The sequence below is a fragment of the Neltuma alba genome, unplaced genomic scaffold, assembly GCF_004799145.2.
Source record: "Neltuma alba isolate B1F8T4 unplaced genomic scaffold, ASM479914v2 tig00004377_pilon, whole genome shotgun sequence".
NCBI lineage: Eukaryota > Viridiplantae > Streptophyta > Magnoliopsida > Fabales > Fabaceae > Neltuma > Neltuma alba.
The window spans coordinates 115442-140443 of NW_021633681.1; the positions used below are offsets into that span (position 1 = coordinate 115442).

A 25002-nucleotide genomic window follows, 5' to 3' on the forward strand; every position below is an offset into this window, starting at 1 on the left:
CAACTGCCTACAGTTAGCAGCCCGTTGGCGGCCGTGGCCCCGATAACCAGCTGTACTCTTAACCCATCATCACCATGCAGCCAGATTCCATCCCATCCATATGACAGAAATCAAACAAGGATGGAGGACTTGAGGCCGACAAGGAATAATTCAAACCCTGATGCATACGCAGAATTAAATAAGACGTTCAATGATGCGGTGGTGGAGGCAGCGACGTCAGGTGCCAAGAAATTTGCAGCAAAAGAAGCAAACTTTAGTGGGGGATCGCTGTACACTCTTGTACAGTGCACGCCGAATCTGTCCCAACAATTCTGTAGCAAGTGTCTATATGGTATCATGAATCTTCTTCCGAAAGAAAATAATACACGCAGAGGAAGAATTCAGAATCCGAGCTGCAATTTGAGATTCGGAGAAGACCGATTTTATTACAAGGGCGACCAGCCTTCCTCCACTGCATCTGAAGGTGATGTCACTAGTTTCTTTCTTTCCTTTTCTTTGCACGGCATCAAATGAAAAACAAGGAGAAGAAGATGAGGAGAAAGAGATTCCCTTCATGTTTTTCAATTTTCAATTTATTATTTGTGTTTTTTTCTTTTAATTAAGTCTTTAATTTAATTTGCTTTATTCATTAACTCTTGTATAAAAACTAGAAATGCTAATAGAATAAAGTTATAAGAGCTAATATTACTAAAAAAAAATCAAATGATTTAATTGAGAGAGAAAAACATATATACCAAATTAAAAATAAAAAAAGGAATAAATATCAATTCGGTTTTCTCTTTTAGGGAATGCATGGTAACTATTTAGGGAATGCAATCTATTATCTTTTCAATCTCACATTCTCCATTGAAGCAATGAATTTTAATTTTCATAAAAATTGGATAATTTGTTACCCACGATAATTTGCTGTTTTTGTGGGGATTGATTATATGTTTGCTTAGCACTCCTTCAATCCCTAATATTGGACCTAATTAAAGAGTTACATTGCTTTTATATATAAGATCTTATTAGTTTTTTTAAAATCAATTGTGTTCATATTCTCCCAGCAATAATTAAATAAGAGAGGGAGGGAAAAAAATTAAAAAAATATACTTAAAGTGTTTTAAAAAAATTATATTAATTAATTTAATCAATATTCTTAATCTATTAAAATTAGTTAATTATATCTCACATTAAGGACAAGAGGAGCATTAAATTTATATACACGCAAACTTTGAATTGTTGTTACTGATTTGCGTTTTACAAACTAAGGATTAAAGTCAAAGGAGAGATACATTTTTGCGAATTTATTTATTTAGTTAATTTTGGTCATTTTCACTGGAGGGAGACTCGACGCTTGTTTGAAGACATACCCACAGAAATAGCAGAAGCTTTTGAGGTTGACAAACAGGCATGGACCTGGAAGGAGGCGGGATGAGCTTTTGAGTTTTCTTTTGGTCTTGTTTTTATTTGATGTTTTGGGCTTCGGCCCCTTTCTGTACCCAAAAAAATGACTTAATCCTGAACAATTTGTTTCTGTTGTTAAACAGGGCTTGGACGTCCTGATCTTACAGGCAGCAACTGCTCGCCCACCGAAGCCGACGATCAGTACCTAAACAACCTCAGAAATCTCACTCAACAACTCTCCAAGGCATCCAACAATACCAAAAGCAAAGGATTCTGCAGCACCAGCGGCGGAAACAAGTGGGACACCGTCAACGGCCTCTTCATGTGTCGGGGAGATGTGCCCCTTGAGCTCTGCCATGAATGCGTCAATGAGGGAATCGGGCAACTAAACTTTTCGTGTCCCAATTCAAAGGAGGCTATCATATGATATGATATGTGTATGCTTCGCTATTCCAATCGCTCTTTCTTCTCTACCCTGGACACACTACCTATACACACAAAACCTGGTGGGGATATGCTTGAAAATGAAACAAAGACCTTCAATCGGCTGTTAGGGAATACATTCAATGATCTGGTGGCGGTGATGTTGAACGCATCAGAGGATGTAGGAGTGAAAAATTTTGGAACAAATATGAAATCCAACGATTTAGAGCGGAAAACGTTGTATACTCTTGCACAATGTACTTCCAAACCTGTCCAGCCAAGACTGCGGAAAATGTCTACAAGGTGCTTTGCAAAATATCATGTCATGTTGTTCTGCAAAGAAAGGAGGACAGGTCATGAATCCTAGCTGCAACTTGAGGTTTGAGTCATACATATTTCATAATGACAGTAAAAATGTTGTTTCGGTGCCACCTGCGTGTTCCCCAGACGATACAGGTCCCCCAGGAAATCCAGGTAAAGTAATTGCGATCTAATCATTTTTCTTACAGAGATATAGTTCACTAAATATAAATTGATATTCTTAATTCGCTCTCAATTTTGTGCTCACAAATCTTCTCCATTTCTTGTCTGTGGAATGTACACACCCATTTAATTTACTCAGGAGAAGATAACGACCACTCACGAACAATTATAATAGCGGTGGTGTCCGTTACTGCTGGCTCAATCATGCTCCTTTGTTTCGGCTACTATTACTGGCAGAGAAAAAGGAGCAAGAGCTATAAGGAGATTCTGAAGAAAAATTGTATGTATGCTATTTTTTTCCTTGAAAAAACAAGAAAGAAAACTCAGTCAACTGTGAGAAAAACTATGTTGTTGTAGTGTACTTACCTTGAAATGTACATATATCTATAGTTGGAAGTGAAGGAGCCATGTTGGAGTCATTGCAGTTCAATTTGGCAACAATTGAAGATGCAACAGATAATTTCTTGACTGAAAATAGAATAGGCAAAGGTGGATTTGGAGAAGTCTTCAAGGTAACTTAATTATGCGATCAAATCAACGTGTGTGCTTGTGTATATCATTAATTGCATATATTTCCAACTCCCTCATTATCTGACTATTTATGATTTCAGGGCATTCTTCCTGATGGCAGCAAAATAACTGTAAAGAGATTGTTAGAAAATTCTAGTCAGGGCTTATTAGAATTCAAGAATGAGCTCTTCTATTAATTGCCAAACTTCAACATAGAGACCTGGTGGCACTTGTTAACCTTGTGAAATTCATGTTATTTTAGCACCTTTTTCCTTAGTTATCATATTTTTTTTGGTGCATTAATGCATATTTGGAAGTATTTAGGATAGGAAAATGTGCATAGTTGATACTTGGGCTAAAATTATGATTTTTTTGGTTAATTGTGAATATTTTGCCCCTAGCTCATCAACTTGGTTTTAATAGTTTGTCTTACTTTGTTAGGTGGTTGAAGCTTACTAAGGGAGCCATTTGAATCAAATATTAATCCCATGAAGTTAGAAAGATGCATAGGAAGCCATGACACATTGAAAAAGCAAGAAAAGATGAGATGCAAAACAGAGCATTGTTGGCCTCAGCCAACAGCATTCCATAAATAATTGACTGCAGCTAAGGCCAATCTTGGCTGCAGCTAAGATCGAGACAGAAAGGAATTGGCCGCAGCCAAGAGAAATCTTAGCTGTAGGCAACGTAGAATTACTGATACTCTGTGTTTTGAAGACAGCATGTGTTTAGGGCTCCATATGCTATACAATTCGAGGGATGCGCCGTTTTTCACCATTCTTCACCTTTGGAGGCTCATTTTGGGAGGTTGCTCTGCTAGGGTTTGAGGCATTTGGAGCTATGGAAGCCAAGATTTGAAGATTTGAAGAGATTCAAACCCATTTTCTTTGGTTTTGCTGTCTCCTTCCTCTTTCCTCTTCATTTTTCTGATATGGCTATAGTTATTCATTGAAGTTATGGTTGTTTTCTGAACATGAGTAGCTAAGCTTCTATTCTAGGATTATTTTGAACCCTTGTATGGATTAAGTACTCATTTTTCCTTTATATTTGTGGTTAATGATATGATTATGTTGATTTTACTCTATGCTTAATGCTTCTTGTTGATTGGCCATCAATGAGATTGTTGGGTTCACTTGATTGATGCTTGAGAGGGCTAGGTTGAGTGTAGAACTTGGGTAAAATTGTGTGAGAACTTGAAGTTTGCAAGTTGAATGGATGGTTTTGTTAATGAGATAGTGATATACTCATTAACCTCACATAGTCATATAAGGTTTGTAATGAAAATTGAAATTAAGAAATTGAGAGATTAATGAACTAATTGAGCTAAACACCTATTTGGAGACTTGAGAGAGCACTTGTAGGTAAATTAGTGTCCTTGGCTAGCTTAATCTATAATTAAGAAGCAAGTATATGATGGGGATTTAATTGAGTACTTTTGAAATACAATGGGGATAAATAATCCTAGGGCCTTTTTTGTCCTTGGAGTTGAAGAATCACTTTTTCTTTTCCTTTTTATTAATTTCTAATTTTAAAAATAGTTTTCCCTCACTCTTGATACATTTGTGTAACTCAAATTAGGCGAAAGTGAGATAATCAATACTTGACCGGGTTTTGAAACCAAATCCTCGTGGGAACGATACTCTACTCATCACTTTATTACTTGTGACGACCCGTGCACTTGCAGTGCGAACAGTACTATTAGGATTTTGCCTAAAAGACAAAGGAAAAATACTTGTTTATGAATATGTTCCCAACAAGAGTCTGGATTACTTTTTATTTGGTTTGTTTCTTCTGACCAAACTCATCTTACCATTTTTTCAATTTTTTTTATTCATATACTAACTCCGGTCCTAATTATAACCTCGTTTGTGGATGACAAATGAGGTGTTATAATTAGGAATAGAAGTAGTACTATCCATTCTGTCATTACTCTTGGAGGTGAACATACCTGTCATTCAATTTAATACTCACCAAGTAATTTAATTATGAATAGGTTCACAAAAGCCAAGAACGTTAAATTGGCTTGAGCGCTATAAAATTACAGGAGGAATTGCTCGAGGAATTCTTTATCTCCATGAACATTCACGTCTTAAAGTAATACATCGAGATCTCAAACCTAGCAACATATTGTTAGATGATGAGATGAATCCAAAAATTTCTAGTTTTGGCCTGGCAAGAATGGTTGGTATTAATGAAACTAGGGGAAACACAAATAGAATTGTTGGAACATTGTAAGTTCTCTCTCTTTTTCTTCTATTTTTGTCTTTCTCTAGATTTACTTGTGTCTCTTGCACTTGTACTTTGCTACTGAATTTAAATATTGGCACAAGATTTTGCTCAAATTGATTGGTGCTAATATTCTAACATATATAGATATCTTTATTTGTTATTTTGTGTATTTATTGCAGAGATTATATGTCTCCAGAATATATTAAGTTTGGACTATTTTCTGAGAAATCAGATGTTTTCAGCTTTGGGGTGATGGTTTTAGAAATTATTAGTGGAAAGAAGAATATAAATTCTCGTCATGAATATCCTGATTCTCAGTATACTGATGGACTATTAAGTAATGTGACTATGAAACTTTCAATATTTCTCAAATAATCATGTCATACCTTTCATCGTGGTCATCTTTATAAGCATCAATGCAGTCATTGGAGCTTATGTTAACAATATTCTATAATCAAATTAATAGCAGGGCCCTGTTTTGAATTAATGATCTGACATAATGGCAGGCTTGGAAGCATTGGAGGGACGAAAAATTGATAGAGATGTTGGATCCAAGTCTGACAGAAGCTGGGTCACACAGTGAAATAATCAAATGCATCTATATCGGTTTGTTGTGTGTTCAAGGAAATCCAGAAGTTAGGCCTTCCATGAATGAAGTTGTTCAATATCTAAGTAATAATTCAATTCAATTACCAATTCCTCAAGAACCAGCATTCTTCATACACAGTCAAATGGAACCAGTAGCACAGAAATGGAGGGTCAGCTTGCCAACCACAATCAATATTCCATCAATGAAATGTCGAAGAGTACACTATTTCCTCGTTAGATCGGAGTAGATCAGACTTCAACTTTTGTTTTTCTCTACTCTGGGAATTGATGGTTTGTATTTTGTTTTTAAAATATGTGTGCAATAACAATATAAATTTGATCATTTCAGATTGGGATTTGTTTTTGGCCCCTTTTTTCTTCCGCCGTCCATTAAGAGGCTCTATCTCTGTATTTAATTTGTGCAATACTTTTATCTCGTAGATACCAAACAGAGCATCTGCATTTAAGAAAAAGCAGAAATAAAAGGATTTTACTGGTGAGGAAAAAATTCACTCAACGAGACTTCATTTGTAGAGCATGATTCTTTACGTACAAATCAATTGGTAAGCTCCATTTGACAATGCAAAAAAAAAAAAAAAAAGTTGCTCTGGAACTGACAACTGAGTTAAATAATTGCTGTGATATAAAACAATTGTAGCCAGGCACAAAGGCTTTGCATTTGGATTTTGTTGGATACAAAACAACCCGACGATGTAGTAATCACTTCATTGTGTGATCTGAATTCAATATTTATCCTCGAATCCTATATCTCTGACAACTTTTCATCCCCCCACCGATTACAAGCCTGTAACAATTAAGTCTAGCTAATTATTTTAATCATCACCCTTTTATTGGAAAGTATATTATTGAATAATAATATCAACATTACCATTTATGGTGAATCTCATCATTTGGGTACAATAACATAAAAATACTTGTTCTCTGATTAACAAGGTAGCAAATTGAGTCTTGGTGGCAAAGGACAAGATGAAATAAAAGCCTCGTCCTACCGAGGATAGAAGTCACTTATAGATACTTCATTAATGGATCCTCGGCTTTCTGTACTATGCTCCATGTGGCCCTCCAGAAAGAAAGCAGGTTCTTGTGGAAATGGCAATTGAATTGAATCATTGCTAAGATATGAAACAACTGTAGCCATAGAAGGCCTTGCTTCTGGATTTTCTTGAACACATAACAACCCGATTTGGATGCACTTGTCCACTTCATTCAACGATTCAGATTCATTTAGATTTGAATCCAGTATCTCTAAGATCTTTTCTTCCTTCCATTGATTCCAAGCCTGCAACAATTCAGTAGACTTAGCTATTTTAATCACCACCCTTTAAATATCTCACACAATATCGTTAAAATAATCTCGCTCAAATTTGAGACAATTACAAAGAAATATTAGTGTAATAAACACATTACAATAATTAACTTACATAGTTTAGGAGGCCATGAGATTGAGCCGGAGAACTTGTGATCTTCTTTCCGCTAATAATTTCTAATACTATCACTCCAAAACTAAAAATATCTGATTTTTCAGAATATTGTCCAAACATTGCATATTCTGGAGACATATAATCACTGAAAAAATAAAAATGTCAATCATAAGTCTTTTTCTGATAGCTAACAAGCAACACACTTGGACATTTCAAATGGGAAAAAATGAAAGACGAACTTTTATGTTGGCTTATCATAAAAGCTTATTTTTGTTTATTCAACCATATCATGATAGAGGTAAAAGAGTTTGAAGGAAAAATCTTATAACTTACTATGTTCCAACAATTTTTTTTGTACTTCCTTCAATTTCATTGAATCCAACCATCCTAGCCATGCCAAAATCTGAAATTTTTGGATTCATTTCATCATCTAACAAAATATTACTAGGTTTGAGATCACGATGTATAATTTTAACCCGAGAATAGTCATGAAGGTAAAGAATTCCTCTAGCAACTCCTCCGATAATTTTGTGACGTTCCTCCCAATTTAACACTTTGCTTTCTTGAGAACCTATACATATATAAAGCTATCGTTAATGACTAGACTGACAAATTAAATAAAGATAACTGAAAACAAGTAATTAACTTTAGCATACATGAGACAGCGAATGTCAAATGATTAATAACACGCATGCACGTATATAAATTTCGATTGAGTTAAAATGAGTTTAGAAGAGTCTAACCAAACAGGAAGTAATCAAGACTTTTGTTGCGAACATATTCATAAATGAGAATTTTCTCTTGCTCTTCTATGCAAAATCCTAGTAAGGCCACCAAATTTCTATGCTGGAGCGTGGCTATTAGCAAAACTTCATTCTTAAATTCTTCTGCTCCTTGGCCAGAACTTTTCGAAAGTCTTTTTACAGCTATCTCTTCACCATTTGAAAGAATGCCCTGAAGTCATAGGTGATTAAATTAAACAGGTAAAACAATATAACCAATACTATAAATATCATAATATTTACACGTCGACGGCATTTCTCACCTTGTAAACTTGTCCAAATCCACCCCGACCTAAACTAGTTTCCTTCGAAAACTTATTTGTCGCTGCTTCAATCGTAGCCAAACTGAATTGCAGAGGCTCTAAAGTGTTGCTTTCGCTTCCAACTAGACAAATTAACGAAGATATTAAAGCAAACGAGAAGTATCGCCACTCTCCAGCTAGCTAGCCAAACTGTGTGAGTAGTGAAGAGATGGAATGAAAATTACTTACAGTACTTTCGCATGAGAAAAGCCATACGTATCTTCTTTATCTGATTCTTTGATAAATAGTAGGCGAAGCATAAAAGTATCATAGCACCAACAGGAGAAGCCACAGCTATCAAAATAGTCCTTAATCGCCTTTTCCTTTTTACTGTACATAGAATATTTCCACGTCTCAATGTCACTCCTTATCACCATGTCTCTAAATAATTAGCCTATATATTGAAGCTAGAGCTAAAAGCCATTTGAGTCTTTATTAACCTCCAAGCAAGTCAATTTTTTGAGTCATGTGTGAACAGAATCCAATATGAATCATTTGAAGTACCCCAAACTGGCGTCGGCGGAACACCAAAACGCAAAATCGGCAAAAGCGAAGTTGTTTCTGCTTTTCGCATTCGCATATGATTCTCTTCACTCATGATTCGAAACTGAGTTGCAGGGACCGGCTTTTCGTGGATATAAAATTTATTAAGTAATTTAAATGTTAAAATATTTAAAATAAGATTATCACTTTCAGCGAATAAATGCTTCCCCTATAAATTTTCGTCTTCCTCCCTTGATAGTTTAAAATATCTCAAATACATATTTTTCAGAAAAAATACGTTTAAACTTCTTAATAAGTTTCGGGGTCTTTATTTTATGAACAAAATGATATGCTATTTAATTTCTACCTTTTACTTCCATCAAAAATTAAAATTATTTCTTTTACTTCTTTGACTCTGTCCTCAATCTATATATACGTATCTTTCATATACCCAAAAAAAAAATCTATAAGAAACCAAATCATTAATTGGTCATGAGCATGAGACTTTTGAAAACAAAATTTTATAATTAGATGGAAAGTATATATGTTTTTGTAAATAATATTTATAGTGATTTATTTTTTGTTGTCATTTATAGTAATTTCATAGACGAATAGTCTCCTCCCACCTCCCTACCCCTCAAAAATTTTTAAAATAACAACAATAATTTTTTTTTTGTGGGTATCATACGAGTCACCGTGTGCGCGCATTTATAAGGGCGAAGAGATTCCCTGTTCTTCTGCTTTAATGTCGTGTTCTGAAATAACTATTTTGGTCCCAAAATCAGCGTATGTAATTAATCTTTTTCGTGAATAGATTTACTCTAATTTAGTTAATTGGAAAAAAGAAATCAGAAAAGCATGTAATTATGAAGCTTACCAGGATTTGGAGGAGAAAGTAGAGCCGGAGGAGGCGACAGCGTTACTGGCCGAAGAGGCGTTGAAGAATTAAAGAACTGATACAACTCATAACGAGCGAGGCAACTTGGATATAGCACTCTTCCTCCGATCTTCCCATCACAACACCATCTGAAGTCCCCAATCACTCCGCTCAGACACCTTCTGCAATCCGCCGACGAAAGGTCAGGCGTGCACTGAACCAGAACGTACAGAGTTTGAAACTGTACCGTCACCGCGTTCGTCTTAAACTTCTTCTTCATCACGGCAGACTTGGAAGCCTCATCCGCCGTCTGGTTCATAATAATCGTCAATACGTTCATGAATCCTGCCTGATTCGAGACATTGTTAGGGTTCAACATTCGGAGTCTAGGCCTCGTATTGACGGTGGAGAAGAAGTTGCGATCGGAATAGCGAACCAAGCATTGATCGCGCCAGTTTACGGCCTCCTTCGAAAATCGGCATACGGAACCTACCTGTAGGGTTGAGTTAGCTACGCAATGGCGGCATATGTCTTGGTTGACGTCACCCCGGCACATGAAGAGGCCGTATATGGTCTCGCCGCCGCGGCCAACGGTGGTGTTGTAGAAGTCGAGGTTGGCGGTTTTGTTGGAAGTTAAGGAAGAAAAGAGAGTTTTGAGGTTAGAGTCGAAGGTACTATTGGCAGTGAAGTTACTGCGGGTGGAGCACTGAGGGTAAAGATCATTACGACCTATGACTTGAGCAGAAGAAGAATTGAAGAGGAAGCCAATGAAGAAGAAGAGTGACAAAATTATAATGTTGAAGGTCATGACAATTAAGGGTGAAGGGTATGTTATTGATGGCGTTTGAGATGAGGATAATGCTTTATAGTTTGAGTTTAATTTTATGATTAAGTGAATTTTGATGGCAAGTGGGCCGCCGGAGGAGCAAGGGCATCGTAATGGCAGCGAAAGGGGGTCAGTTTAACCGATGATGATACAGACAAGGTTGACGCAACTCAAAGGCCAAGTCAAGCTTTGCTTTCTTATCAGGTTTCTTTCAGTCATCTCGGAAGGAAAAATGAGTATTCCAAAATTTTCTACAGTTTGTGTTTTAACTAAAGATCTAGAAAGATTTTTTTAGATCATCTATAGCTATCAATTTCAGGGAAGCGCACACAGAAATTTTTAAATTAATACTCCCAAAGATCAATAAAATACAGCCAACATCTTTTTTTTTTTTAAACCAGCAACATCACTTGCTCGTGTCATTCTGCGGATCCAAATAAACCAAAAGATCAATAAAATACCGCCATTCAAAACTTTTATTTCAATAAAAACTCATAATAAACCAAAAGCGATTTTTTTCACCTAGTTATTTTTCCTTTAACTGTTTATACATTATATTATATCATAGAAAAATACAGGAAAACCATCCTATCATACCCAGTTTTTACCATCTCATTAATGATTTATTACAAATTGATATTGTCTTCGTACGTATTTAATTAATTCATATTATAAAGATGTAATTCATTCTATTCTGTGTCTTTTAATGATACCCTTTTTTTGTTCATTTTCCAAACATAATACCCAATATTCATTCATAATATTGAAATAGTTACATTAATATGTGTTCATTTTCATCTGATAATTAGAAAAATTCTTATTTTCCCAACTATTTATCACACGACTTTCTTAATTAAAGCGTACATACACGGCAGTTGACCTCGAAAATCTTTTGAGAATGCTCCAAAGCCAATTCAGCTTGACCAGCAAATGAAATAATATAGCTAGTGCGGAATTATATAGTCCATCTTTAATTTTTTTTATTTTGGGAAACTAAAAGAAAATGTTGTTTTGAATATTAGTTAATGGCACATCCTAATTAGGTGTCATCCAAAAAGAAGGCTCCAAAGTCTATCCAACTTGATCCGATAGTCCATCCTCAAGTTTTTTATTTTGAGAAATAAAATTAAAATGAAAATGTTGTTTTCAATGACATATAAATGAGCAATATTAATTAGCTAATGGCACATCATAAGGTATCATCCAAAGAGAAAACCCCAAGACTTGTCATCTACACGACATTATTAATTATATTGAAGCACACATACATCGTACGCATCTGCCTAAAAGATATTTTGATAAGATGGCTCCAAATAAAACCAATTCAGCTACACACGCCATTGAAATTAAATAATATAGCATAATATTATAGTCCATCCTCAGTTTTTCTTTTAAATTTTCAGAAATTAATTAAATGAAAGTGTTGTTTTCGATAACAAATAATGAGTAATGTTAGTTTATGGCGCATCCTAATGTGTCCAAGAAGAAGGCTCCAAAAGGCGTCATCCGGTACTAGTATGTTTTTTTTTTTTTGGGGTCAAAATTCGGTACTAGTTTACACAGTGCAGGTATCCTTGGCAACTAGTGCGTTGATTAAACAAACTATACATTAATTATAAACTTATTAAGAGTAACTTTCTTGATACTGTCTCTGCCGAATTATATATAAGCAATAATCTAATTAGAGATAATTAATATGCAAGACCTTATCGTTTCAACCAATTTTTTATGAAGTTCTTATAATTGTTTTTTCTTTTATCAAGTCCTTATATTTTCATATGTTTTTAATAAGGTCCTTATACTTTTTTTTATCAGGTCCTTATTGTTTTACTTTATTTTTAATCAGGTCTTTGTAGTTTTTATTCTTTATTCTATAAATAATAAATTATTATAACAATCTTATATTAATATTCTTTTAAATTTTTAGTTAAACATATATATTATTTATTTTTCAATTCTAATTTTTATAATTATAAAATTCAAATTGTAATAATAAAATTTTCTAAAATTAGAATATAAGTATAAATAATTTATAGTTAAGTATAATTGATTATTCTGATTAATTATTAATTACAAAATGATTATATTAATTATTTTATCCAATTATATAATTATTAATTTAAAATGAAATTAATTTTAAGGAATAAAGTTAATAAACAGTTTTTTTAAAACTACAACGGATCTTATTAAAAAATAAGTGAAACTATAAGGACCTAATAAAAAAAATGAAGGGGCCTAATTAAAAACACGTGAAAGTAAAAGAACATGATTAAAAAAAAACTTTATAGTGACCTAATTAAAAATAAGATGAAACTATAAAGACCCAGAGATTAATTATCCCATCTAATTAAAGATATTAATTCTTAGTCAAAGAACTAATCAGATACGGACCCAAAAAAAAAAAAACAACCAGTGACGCAATCATGATATTAAGATGCCGGCACATGATCCAGTAGTATTATCGACAAAAAGACGAAGAAACAAGTATGAAAATGGATTCTAATGGACTTGGTCAAACAAGCTAATAATTGTTGAATTATTTTTATTGACGTTTTACCTTCATCCAAGGGCGAAAGGTCGTCAATCACAAGCGATTGTTATGATTGTGGCTCCACTGCATATATCTGTTTCCTAGTGGTGCCGAAGACTAGAAGCCGTGTTTGAATGGATCAAATTATGAAGGTGTGGAGCTAGCTAGGCTCCACAAAATGGGAAAAAGAACAGTAAAAAGATATATCGGAGAAATTTATAATATTATCTATAGTCCCGATCATGAGATGAGACCCAGATTGATGTTCGAGGCCTTGCTAGTTTTGTTGATGCCAGCATTTACAGAAGAAGGGTTAAAAATGGTTGCAGAGACAACGTTGTGAGCTTGGGATTGGGTTTAGAAGTAGATGATGCTCCTAATGATACATGGTGTAGCTTTAAGCCAATAAGTTAGAGTAGTCAGGTAGCTCGCCATTGATGGAAATTTGTAATACTCCTCCGGTCCTTAATATAAGACCCAATTATTGAGTTGATTTTGGTCTTAAATATAAGACCCATTTCTCATATTTATTAATTTTCTCTAAATTACCCCTATAGATGTTCCCTCAACCATAATCAAGTAGAAGAGAGAGAGAAGATATTAAGAAAGATGAGTATGGTGTTTTAGGAAAAACATGTCACATTTTTTATAATTAACTAACTTACCTAACTTCCTTAATCTAATCAAATTAGTTAAATGGGTCTTATATTAAGGACCGGAGGAGTATATATTTCCACACAAAACAATGAGCTTTTTCCTTGAGTTTAAACCAACGTTGGTTTTGCTCTTGTTGGGTGTTATTCTCATTATTTTCTCCTGTTGATGACAACTTTTCCTGGTCGTCCCTATTATCATTTGACCCGCACTTCTCTTTCAGAATGTGCTTATAAACTAGTAGCAACACCTATTGTTGTCTTAAAAAAAAAAAAGATCACGTATATATTATGCACAATGAAATTAAACAAAAGTAATTAAAATATACACATCTAATAAAAACTCTTATTATGTTATTTAAATGTTACCCGCAATGGAGCTTGGTGTCCAAGATGAAGATGAAATAATACACAGCAGGCTTGTATAGTTGGGAACTAGCGAGGAAAGAAATCACTCATAGACATTTCATTAATCGAGCTATATTCTCTACTTGCAGAAGTGATTACCCTTCGAGCACGCAAAAAGAAAGCAGGTTGCCGTGGATGTGGCAATTGAATTGAATCATTGCTCAGATATGAAACAATTGTAGCCATGGAAGGTCTTGAATCTGGATGCCTTTGAACACACAACAATCCAATTTGGATGCAGCGGCTTACTTCATTATAACATTCCATTTCTTTTAGATTTGAATCCAACATCTCGAACAACTTTTCATTACTCCCTGGATTCCACGTCTGCAACAATTAAGTAAAACTCATTATTTCAATCATTCATCAAATGAGGATGATTGCATAAGAAATATTAATGAAATAAACGAATTATCATAACTTACATAGCTCAAGAGGCTATCAGCATACTGTGATTCATCATGACAACTTGCATTTTTCTTTCCACTGATAATTTCTAAAACTATAACTCCAAAGCTAGAAACATCTGATTTTTCAGAATATGGCCCAAACATCACATATTCTGAAGGCATATAACCACTAAAAAAGAAAATAATATATCAATAATGAAATTTAATCCATTAGAAGATAAGATTAATTTTGACGCTCAAAGTGATGCATTGAAGGCAAACCTTCTGGTGTCACCTAAGAAAAACTTATTTTTCCTTATTCAACAATATCAAGATAAACGTAAATGTTGATGAGAGAGGAGATACAACTTACTATGTTCCAACAATTCTCCTTGTATTTCCCTCATTTTCATTGATAGCAACCATCCTAGCTAGGCCAAATTTCACAGAAAATGATGATTAATATGGTTTAGAGGTTCCCATAGAAAGATGAAATTGCGGAGTTTGACACCACAAATAAAGCTTGAATGCAAAAGTAGGCAATCATTATTGCAATGGCTGTAAAGACACAAATCACATAGGTGCCGTGTATGTTTTGAATTAGAATTATTGTAATGGGTGTGAAGGTGTTTGCCGATGATGGTGATGGAAGGCTAACCCCAGTCAATGAAATGGAGACCAAATTGTTGGAAAATGAATGGAAGTATCCAAAAAGAAAAAAGGTGAGCGTGTGTGTTGTAGAAAAACTTATACTCTTCCAGTCCTTAATATAAGACCCAATTCTTGAGTTGGTTTTGGTCCTAAATATAAGACCCATTTCTCATATTTATCAATTTTCTCTAAATTATCCCCATGGATATTTCCTCAACCATAATCAAGTAGAAGAGAGAGAGGGTATTAATAAAGATGATTATGGTGTTTTAGGAAAAATGTGTCACTTTTTTTATAATTAACTAATTTACCTAACTTCCTTAATCTAATCAAATTAGTTAAATGGGTTTTACATTAAGGATAGGAGGAGCAATATTTATTTACTTTTCTTATTTTATTAAGTTAAAGTATTAATAGTTATTTATAATTTATATTCCATTTATATAAAACTTATAATTGATACATTTATATTTCTTTATTATATGAACTTTTTATTAAAAAAAAGTTGTTAATATTCTTTTCTTATTTTTAGTTGTTTTTAAGGCATGATCTAATCTATTGAAACATATCAATAAGTTTATTGAAATATACCCATGAGTTTTTATGAGAATTCTTTTTTCTGTCACACTCTAGTCAAGCACAATCAAGGAGGCAGGCAAGTCAATACTTTCATTATTTCAGCAGCTGCCACGAAGGGGAGTAGGGGACCTGACGTCTAGTGATAAATTTTGAATTTTCTACCGAATGGATAGGGAAAACTAATATGAAGATCCTTGTTATGAATATTATATGGATGTCCATTTATCCTTTCATCTTCATCTTCTCCAAGTAACTTCCACTATCTCCACCATCCATTACTTCTCTACTATCCACTACTCCTCCATTATCCATTCACTCTTGTAACTCACCTCCATTTACATTCATGGGATTAATTATCCACTATTTGTCATTTAAAGATAATTGTAACCTATGTATAAGACTATACCTATAAATAAGGCATGCCATTGTGTTGTAGTGCAAGTGAAGAAATACAAAAGTTCTCTCATTCTCTTGTCTTTATCTTTCTCTATTCTACTTTTGTGGTTTCATTTTGGATCCATTTTATAACACATTATCAGCATGAGACTCTACCATCTAAGTTCATGGCTTCTAGTTGATACACGTTGATGTTTTGTTCGTTGAATGAAGATAGTTTGATCCGAACAGTTTGGTAAGATTTCTCCAATTTATTTAGAGCAAATGATGGTTTTGCATATTAACCATATTAATTCATTGGCAATCGAATATTTTATTCATCATATTGATATATGAAAATTTTTATTTTTATTTCTTACTTTTCTTATATTTTCATGATTCTACTATCCTTATATTTCTTGATTTGCTATGAGGTTTATGTTCATCTATAAAATTACTATATATGATTATCATCTCTGATATTGGTTAATTGTCGTCTTAGAAAGTAAAATGTTAAATATATAAACGAATGGCTAATAGCCATTGTACTCTTAATTTTGGATTAGATGCCAGAAGCCACATCACGTTTTGATAATTATTTGATAAAAGACTATCTTGTGGTAGTAACAGATGGCATGACAAGATTGTCATAATTTGATAATCTATATCAAAGTCCTGAAGATTGATGGTTTAAAAATGAAATGATACAAAAGAACTTCATAGTTCTGAAAATTTTGTTATAGTCTGAAAGACTAATATTTGAGAAAATTGATGGTGTGCTATTGAAAGCAAAGAATATATCCATAAGAGTGATAAAAAAATATGATAACATTGTATTAGTAGAACTGATAACTAAAAGGACAATAATCTTGAGGCTTGACTATTGAATCATAACAGAAGAATTAGTAATAGCCCTATGATCAATATGATAAAATTATGAACAAATGTTATAATATGACCAGAAGTCATATAGACAAATGTGTATCAATTAATTGAAAAACAAATGTTAAAAAAATAGTTGTAGAATCAAAAAGACCATGTGATATTATGAAAATATTGAAGCTAATTCTAATGCCTAAAGCCAATAAGTTGTGAAGAAAGATAGATGCCTAAAGTATATATAAAAATCAAAAACATATAAGTATATGCCTAGAAGGTTATATGTATAATGTTTAATTTTTATCGGTCTTTAAATTTATTGTGATTTGTGAGAAACAAATTGTTATAAGAATTTGATATTGTGATATAAAACTAAATAGATCAAATAGACCCAAAAGTTACTAGTTATATTTTGTTTATTTACATCTTATTTATATGATCTAATTCAATATTAGTTTTGAATATTTTAAATGTCTATAGTACTTTGATCAATATTGAGAAGTTTTGAACGTTAAGTCTTCTTTGTACTTTACTTTTAAAAGTCCATTTTAAATATTCTTCATCATTTTTGTGTGTTCTCTATGTGTCTTGCAAGTTAAATATGTGATACTTATAATTATTTGTTGTTATATTAATGATATATTGAAATAGAGTTGTCTTTCGTATTCCTCTTAAATTATATAGTTCCTAAAGAACTAGATGCAATAGTATTAATATAGTTCCAGAAGAACTAATGCTGTTTTTTTTATGAGTAGATAAAGTATATATGAATTATGAAATACTTGGGCTTCCAAGCAAAAGACAAATTATTGACCTTAACCCATCATATGCTCATAACCATTTATGAAATATATGAATAAAAGAATCATGTTTGAATGACTCAATCTAAAGGGAAGATTGTTGGAATACAAGTATGAGTTGATATTGGATATATTTTTCATAAATGGATATCATCAATCATATATTATATTGAAAAGTTTATTATTGGTAACGAAACATGGTATAGTAAACCAAATTGACATAATTAGATTTATTGTTGGCATGACTTGTTTGATCATCTTAAACTATATGATTATTGAAGATTATGTATTGATATCCATTGAAAAACCAGAAAATTCTTCCTAATAGCCAACATTTTTAAGAATTCGTATGTGCTGCTTGTTCTCAAAGAAAATTGATTATAAAATATCACTAGTTATGTTTTGTTTTCGAATGGATCACTACATTTCTGGAAATATATATAGGCCCATTTAGAAGCACATAAGCCATACAAGTATTTAATATTTGATAGATGCATCTGAAGTGTGATTGACATTAATTTGCAGCATGAAGTTTGCAAGATTATCTAGATAAATATTTTTGGACTATGTGATTTCCAAAACTTGATTTTAAAGATGCTGGTGAATTTATATATCAGGCTTTTAATGTTAAAAAGCCTGCTTAACAAATTGATCTAGCAAAATCATTTGTTAATGCCTCTGTGAATAGCTTGATCAATATTTATGAGAACAATTTTTTCATTTTAGTGTTGGCATATTTGATTTAATATATTGCAACACTTATAGACATCAAGGCAACAAAATCCCCCCAATAAAATTGGTTTTTGGTCAGGAGTCAGATATTTTTCATCTAAAAAAATTAAAATGTGTAATATTTATTCCTATCAATCCACCACAATGCACATAGATGAATATCAAAAGAAAGTTGGAACATATGTTGGGTAAGAACCTCCTTCTTCTTGTTTGTCTCTAAATGGAACAAAACAATGTTCCTAAAAGAAACAAATAGATTTAGGAGACTTATACTGCATAATTAGTTGACTGTTATTCGACAAAATTTTCCTAACATGAGGGGGAGAAATTGAGTAGCTGGGAAAGAGAACACATGGAATACATTATTACTATCAAATATAGATCCTCAAATTTATCATTATATATGGACCAGAAGTTCATCAAAATTGCATTCATGAAATGCTACAAAATATTTTACTGACCTGAATGAAAATTTTTAAATCTCTTACTCCAGCTGAAAATGCTCCAATTAGTATAAATAAAAATGAGACATGCCTGAAGCATGAGAGGTTAATTGGTTCCAATATAAATATATTGAATAAAGAAAAGCATACAACTTAGAAGTTATATTGAGGAGGCATATACTCTAAAAGAGTGTCAAAACATAACTAATTGTAAAACCCCAGAAGAGGTTCAAGTACCTGAAAAGGAAGAAAGAGATCTTAACAAGTTATGTCACAAAAGAAAAAATAGAACCGAAAAGGTAAAGTTGTCGACAATGATTTTCATAAGAATATCACGTGATAAAAAGAGGATCTTACACATAGATCTATCATACAAAGTAGATATAAATTTGGACAAGAACAAGAAGAAAAGGGAAAAGACGTGATGAAAATATTATTTCAATATGTGAAAATAGGCCTGCAATCCCAACACATGAAATATAAAATTTCTATAGAATATATGGACGTTTATGTGAAAATATCAATTTTCACAAATGATTATGATGACACATATTACTTTGTGGTGGATATAATTTTACATATTTGAATAGTCTGGCATTATGAAATGTGCATGTTAGATGACCCATGGATGAGGATAATTAAATAGTAAAATTTACATGATAATCCTTGAAAGATCCAAAATATGCCAGGAGCATATATAAGAAAATCTTTCAGTATATGAAATATTATGAAGATTAAAATAATTTCAGTATGTATCATCATTTTATAGTTCTGGATCAAAACATATCAAATTCTCTGAAGCATTTCACTTGCTAGAAGCATACAATTCAAGTTCTTGAGAATAATACTTAATTAAGCTAAATAAGTTCTATAAGAATTGAAGCGATCAGGGCGTATGTGATATAACCGACTAAGTAAATATCGGTTAAAAAATGATATAAAAATAATCTAATTTATCCCTGCATTTTTATAAAAAGATCTGAAAATGAGTTTGCTATATTTGTTTATGTTGATAACATAAATATTATTATTGAAACTCCTGAAAAGCTTACAAAAGCTATGGATCGCTTAAAGAAAGAATTTGACATAAACGACTTGGGAAGAATAAAGTTTTGTCGCAAGTTGCAAATTGCATACTTGAGAAATGAAGATTTTTGTGTATCAAATAATTGATACAAGAAAGGTTTTAAAGTGTTTTTATATGGATAAATCATATCCATTATATACTTTGATAGTTGTGAGATTTGTGGAGGTGAATAAAGAACCTTTTAGATTTCAAGAATGTGATGAAGAACTATTTGGTCTAGAAGTACCAAATCATATATCCAGAATTATCATGTCATATCTTATCAGTCACTTATGACTTGACATATCATTTGTTGTTAACTTACTAGTAAGATATAGTTCTTCATCAACACGAAGACACTAAAATAAAGGTTGTAAATTCCTTTTTGATCCACATGTTGGTTATTCCAGATGAAATATTTCATAATATTCAAAAGATGGTGAAATATATATCTAGAAAATCCGTTCCAATGAAAATCTGATAAATTTGTTCACCAAGTCACTTCCTTGTATGATATTTGAAAAGCTTGTTCATGGTATTGAATGTTGTAGATTCAGAGATATCGATTCATGTTACTAAGAGGGGGAGTTAACACATGCTGTACTATTTTTTCCTTGATTATGGTTTTTATCCCACTGGGTTTTTCCTAGTAAGGTTTTTAATGAGGCAACACTGGATAGTATATCGATAAATGTATACTCGTTTTCTTCCTCTAGGTTTTTATCCCACAGGGTTTTTTCTAGTTTAAGTTTTTTAACGAGACACATATTTGTATAATGAACATCCAAGGGGGAGTGTTGTGAATATTATGTGGATGTTCATTTACTCCTTCCTCTCTATCTTCTCCAAGTAACTTCCACTACCTCTACCATCCATTACTTCTCTATTATCCATTACTCCTTCACTATCCATTCACTCTTGTAACTCACCTCCATTTATATTCATGGGACTGATTATCTACTATTTGTCATTTAAGGACAACTGTAATCTATGTATAAGACTATGTCTATAAATAAAGCATGCCATTTGTGTTGTAGTGCAAGTGAAGAAATATAAAAGTTCTCTTATTCTCTTGTCTTTATCTTTCTCTATTCGACTTTTGTAGTTTTATTCTGAATCCATTTTATAACAATCCTGCAGTTTTCTTCTATTTTGAATCAGGAACCTCAGTTTTTATTCTTTTTTATTAAATTCTTTAACTTTTTACTGTTAAGTTGATCGCGCCGTGCTGTTACATACAACTAACACTGTCAAAACTTCCCGTTAGATTTACCGAGCTGTCCCCCCCCTCTCTCTCTCACTCATTGCTCAACCTCGTTCCCTTCCCCACACTTCTCGCACACGCAAATGGCACTATTCATTCCCGCCTCTCTATGACATCTTCCACTGGCACGTTTCCTCCACAGCCCAAAGGCCAAAACCAGCTTTACTCCTGCGCTGTTGCTGCAACCTCATCACTCCGGTGTTCCCGATGATATGACGACCTTCGCTCATCATCATCCGCCTTCGCCCGCGACCCCATTGTGATTCATCTAAATGGGGCTGGATAAGCATGGAGATGGAGACAAATAAGAATCTTCGTCGTCCAAGGAGGTATCATAAGCATGGGTTTTATCATAAAAACAACATGAGGCTTCGGGCACAAATTCGGCCAAACGTTATTATATCTCTTTTTATTCCCTCCCCATTGATTCTCAGGGATGCCCTTCTCGGTTAAGATAGTCATAAGAGCGTGGCCCCCATATGGTTAGTTTAACAAACTTGTGCTTCCGCAAACCCAAGTTTTCATCTTCAACATGAAATAAGCACTTTTATTAAAATGCTCTGTTTGGCTCTGTCTCCAACACAGATAACAGAGTCACCATCAAGAACAGGTGATAAGTGCATAACTAGCTCTGGTGGCTCTCGCTAAGAATTTCAATGGCAACCCAACGGTTCTCACTTAAGGTTGATGAGTGGATAACTAGCAAGCCATGAGCTCGATAAGAAACAGTTCTCACTCTGAACCTCACTGATATATATACATATACGTAGAGATAGAGAGAGTGAGTAAGCGAGCATCATTGTCAAAAGTGGAGAGCTTGGGTTGGAGAGTGTGTAGGTGACTTTTCGACTAGGCGGAGGGAAGGTCGTATGGAGAGATTGGAAGGAATGGTGAGCCACTTGTATGTTGGGAGACTGGTGGGGATGAAATGGAGTCGATGTTGAGCAACGGTGAAAGAGAGAGGAAAACTTCAGGGCCATTAACGGAAATTTCTAACACCGTCAGTTTATATTTAACAGGAAGGACTCACGGATGCAACGGTAAAAGGTCAAAGGATTCAATAAAAAAGAAAAAAAAGATGGACCTTATTCAAAAAAAAAAAAACTGTAAAGGACCTTCAAATTAAGTTTCCCTACTTTAAAAATATTTTTAAAAAATATTTTTTATAAATTAAGATAAATTTTTTTACATATTTATTTGGTATATCGTAAAATTATTTTTAAAATTATAGTTTAGTTTTCATTCAAACACTCCCAAATCTAAAATGGCACAAGTGTAAATAAACAAACCAATGTATACATTTTGAGTTTTTATTTGTTATCATCATTCAATTTCATGCATTTTGAAATTTTCGTACGTGCAACTCAAGAATTTTTTTGCCAACATATAATTCAAGAAAGTTATTGACATCTAAAACAGATAGTTGGGGGGCAAAACTCTAACCATAAGATATAGCTAGTTTGTAGTGTAGATCATTCTACAAACTAAATCTTATAATTAAAATCGGAGGCACTATATATGTGGCAAAAAAGCTAATAACTGGAATTTAAATTGAATTGGTTATTCTTAGCTGACCATTTCTCCTTAGTAGTCTTTGAATGAAAATCTAGAACAATAAAAATTGGGATTGTTTTTTCAATCGGCCCCCTGTTTTATTCTGATATCCATTAAGAGGCTATTTTGGTTTTCTTATATATGAGTGTGTGTGTGTGTTCTCAATTGCTTATAATAAGCTTTTCTGATTGATTTTTCCATCTTTTTCAATTTTTTTTGGTGGTGAGACAGTGCTAAAATTGACGGTGCATTATGATTATGAACCGTCTTATTGCTCTTTATTTTTGTGGACAATATAATGTTATGACTCTTGCAAATTCACAGATGGAATTGAATCTGAAGATAGATATACATTGAAATAGCAGTGTTGTCAAACTCGCGAGTCAACTCGCCGAGTTTACCGAGTTCACGTTTTTAGTCATAGAAATCGAGCCAACTCGCTTATAGAATCGTCTTAAGCATAAACTCGGTTCTAACTCGGTTAAACTCGGTAAAATCGCCGTTTCAAAACCGAGTTAAGCGAGTCATCCAGGAAAAGAAAGATTGAAAACAAAAACTAATATAAAGTAAAAAAAAAAAAAAAACTTTCGGTTGCCCTATTTTGAGCCCATCGACTCTGTGCCGCCAGTATCGTTCTCAAAGAAGAGAAAGAAAAGAGAAGAGGGGAAGAAGAAAAATAGCATTTGTGAGTTGTAACAGTTCTTCAGTTCTTCCCTTTTCATCTCTACTCCCTTGTGTGAGTTGCGTCTCTCCCACTTGTTTTTTTGCAAACCTGAGACCAGAGAAGAAAGAAGAAGAGGAGAAGACGGAGACATAAGAGAGAAAAAAGAGTTCGAACTTCAAAGAGAAAACAGAGACTGAGGAAAAAGTAAAAATTACTCAGGTAAGTAACGTTCCCTTTTAATAAAATATTATATTTTATGCCAGTTAAAAGCTAAAGAAAAAAACAAAAAGGCATTGAGTGTTTGAAACTTTGAATGTCTGACAAGCAATCTGTTTATCTTTTGGTTCAGTGGGGCTGTGAAAGTTGAAGTTGAATCAAGTTTCTTTCTTTCCCTCTGAAGTCTGCTGCAACGTGAAAGGACGTAACGCAAGGTATAAGAATTTTGTCTTCATTCAATCTTTTATTACTTTCCAACAACTTTAAATATATTATATATTTTCATAGTACTATTCAAATGCTATTAGCCTATTAGATTCATAGTACAATTCATATGCTATTAGCCTATTAGACGTTTTTGTTTTTGACTGAATGCTATTAGACGTTCTGGGCATAGGATTTCTGAAACTATCATATTTTTATAATTTTTTTAATTACTTCATTTGATATTTAACAAAAATGGGCTCATATCAAATAAATAAATTTGGTTTCACTTTACAAGCCATTTACTTTACATATAAATTTTTGCTTAATTGTTAGTTTGATGATTATCTGATCTCCAGTTTATTTTTTAATCTTATAATTTATTTTGACTAATTATTAAGTAGGCAATATATTAAATTGAAGATGTCTTCAAGTGCAAGAGAAAATACTGGGAAAAAAGTTACTGCTGCAAGAAAAAACTATCCCGGTAATAGATCTGATATAGGATGGAAACATGGGATGGATGTTGATGGAAATAGCAAAAAAGTAAAGTGTAACTATTGTGGAAAAATTGTCAATGGAGGTATTTACAGATTCAAACATCATCTAGCATGCACTAAAATAGATGTCGAAGCTTGTGTTAATGTTCCTGAAGAAGTGAAAACTACAATACTACAACATATTTGTGAAGCTAAGTGTGTTTCATCTAAGAGGAAAAAACAATGGGTTGATGTTGGTGAAGAAGAAGATCAAAGCACTCAAACACAAGTTGAATCTTAGAAGTCAGAGAAAGTGCTCATGAATTTCTTGAGAAATTCAAAAAATAATAGCAAAGGGGTAGGCACCTCCCAATCAACTATTAATCATATGTTTAAGAAAGACTTGAGGGAAGAAGCTTGTCAACAAGTAGCTCAATTTTTTTATACAAGTGTCATTCCTTTTAATTGTATAAAAAATCCTGAGTTTATAAAGATGTGTGAAGTCATAGGAAGATTTGGTCAAGGATTTAAGCCTCCTTCTTATCATGAGATTAGGGAGAAATACTTAAACTTAGAAGTAAAAAACACACAAACCATACTGGATGACTTTAAGAGTGACTGGACTACAACGGGTTATTCCATAATGTCTGATGGGTGGACTGATAGAAAGAGACGCTCAATTTGCAATTTTTTAGTGAATAGTCCCAAAGGGACAGTATTTCTGTATTCACTAGATACTTCTGAAATTTCTAAAACTGCTGATAAAGTATTTGAGATGCTTGATG

General features: G+C 33.1%; 2 protein-coding genes across 2 annotated transcripts in view; both read right to left on the reverse strand.

Moving 5' to 3' along the window:
• Window positions 1–10313, reverse strand: part of LOC114744508 (putative receptor-like protein kinase At4g00960) — a 36422-nt gene extending 26109 nt beyond the window's left edge. The window contains exons 1-5 of the mRNA XM_028932682.1: window positions 9506–10313; window positions 8335–8475; window positions 8107–8228; window positions 7805–8015; window positions 7395–7632 (exon numbers count right to left, since the gene is read on the reverse strand). Of these exons, the coding sequence (XP_028788515.1) occupies window positions 7395–7632; window positions 7805–8015; window positions 8107–8228; window positions 8335–8475; window positions 9506–10313 (1520 nt within the window). The remainder of the gene's footprint in view (window positions 1–7394; window positions 7633–7804; window positions 8016–8106; window positions 8229–8334; window positions 8476–9505) is intronic.
• Window positions 10314–13949: 3636 nt separating this feature from the next.
• LOC114744509 (cysteine-rich receptor-like protein kinase 21) lies at window positions 13950–14737 on the reverse strand. Its single transcript, XM_028932683.1, has 3 exons — window positions 14685–14737; window positions 14348–14501; window positions 13950–14249 (listed from the first exon to the last, which is right to left on the reverse strand). The coding sequence occupies exons 1-3, from the start codon at window positions 14735–14737 to the stop codon at window positions 13950–13952; spliced, it is 507 nt and encodes a 168-aa protein (XP_028788516.1).
• Window positions 14738–25002: the final 10265 nt, after the last annotated feature.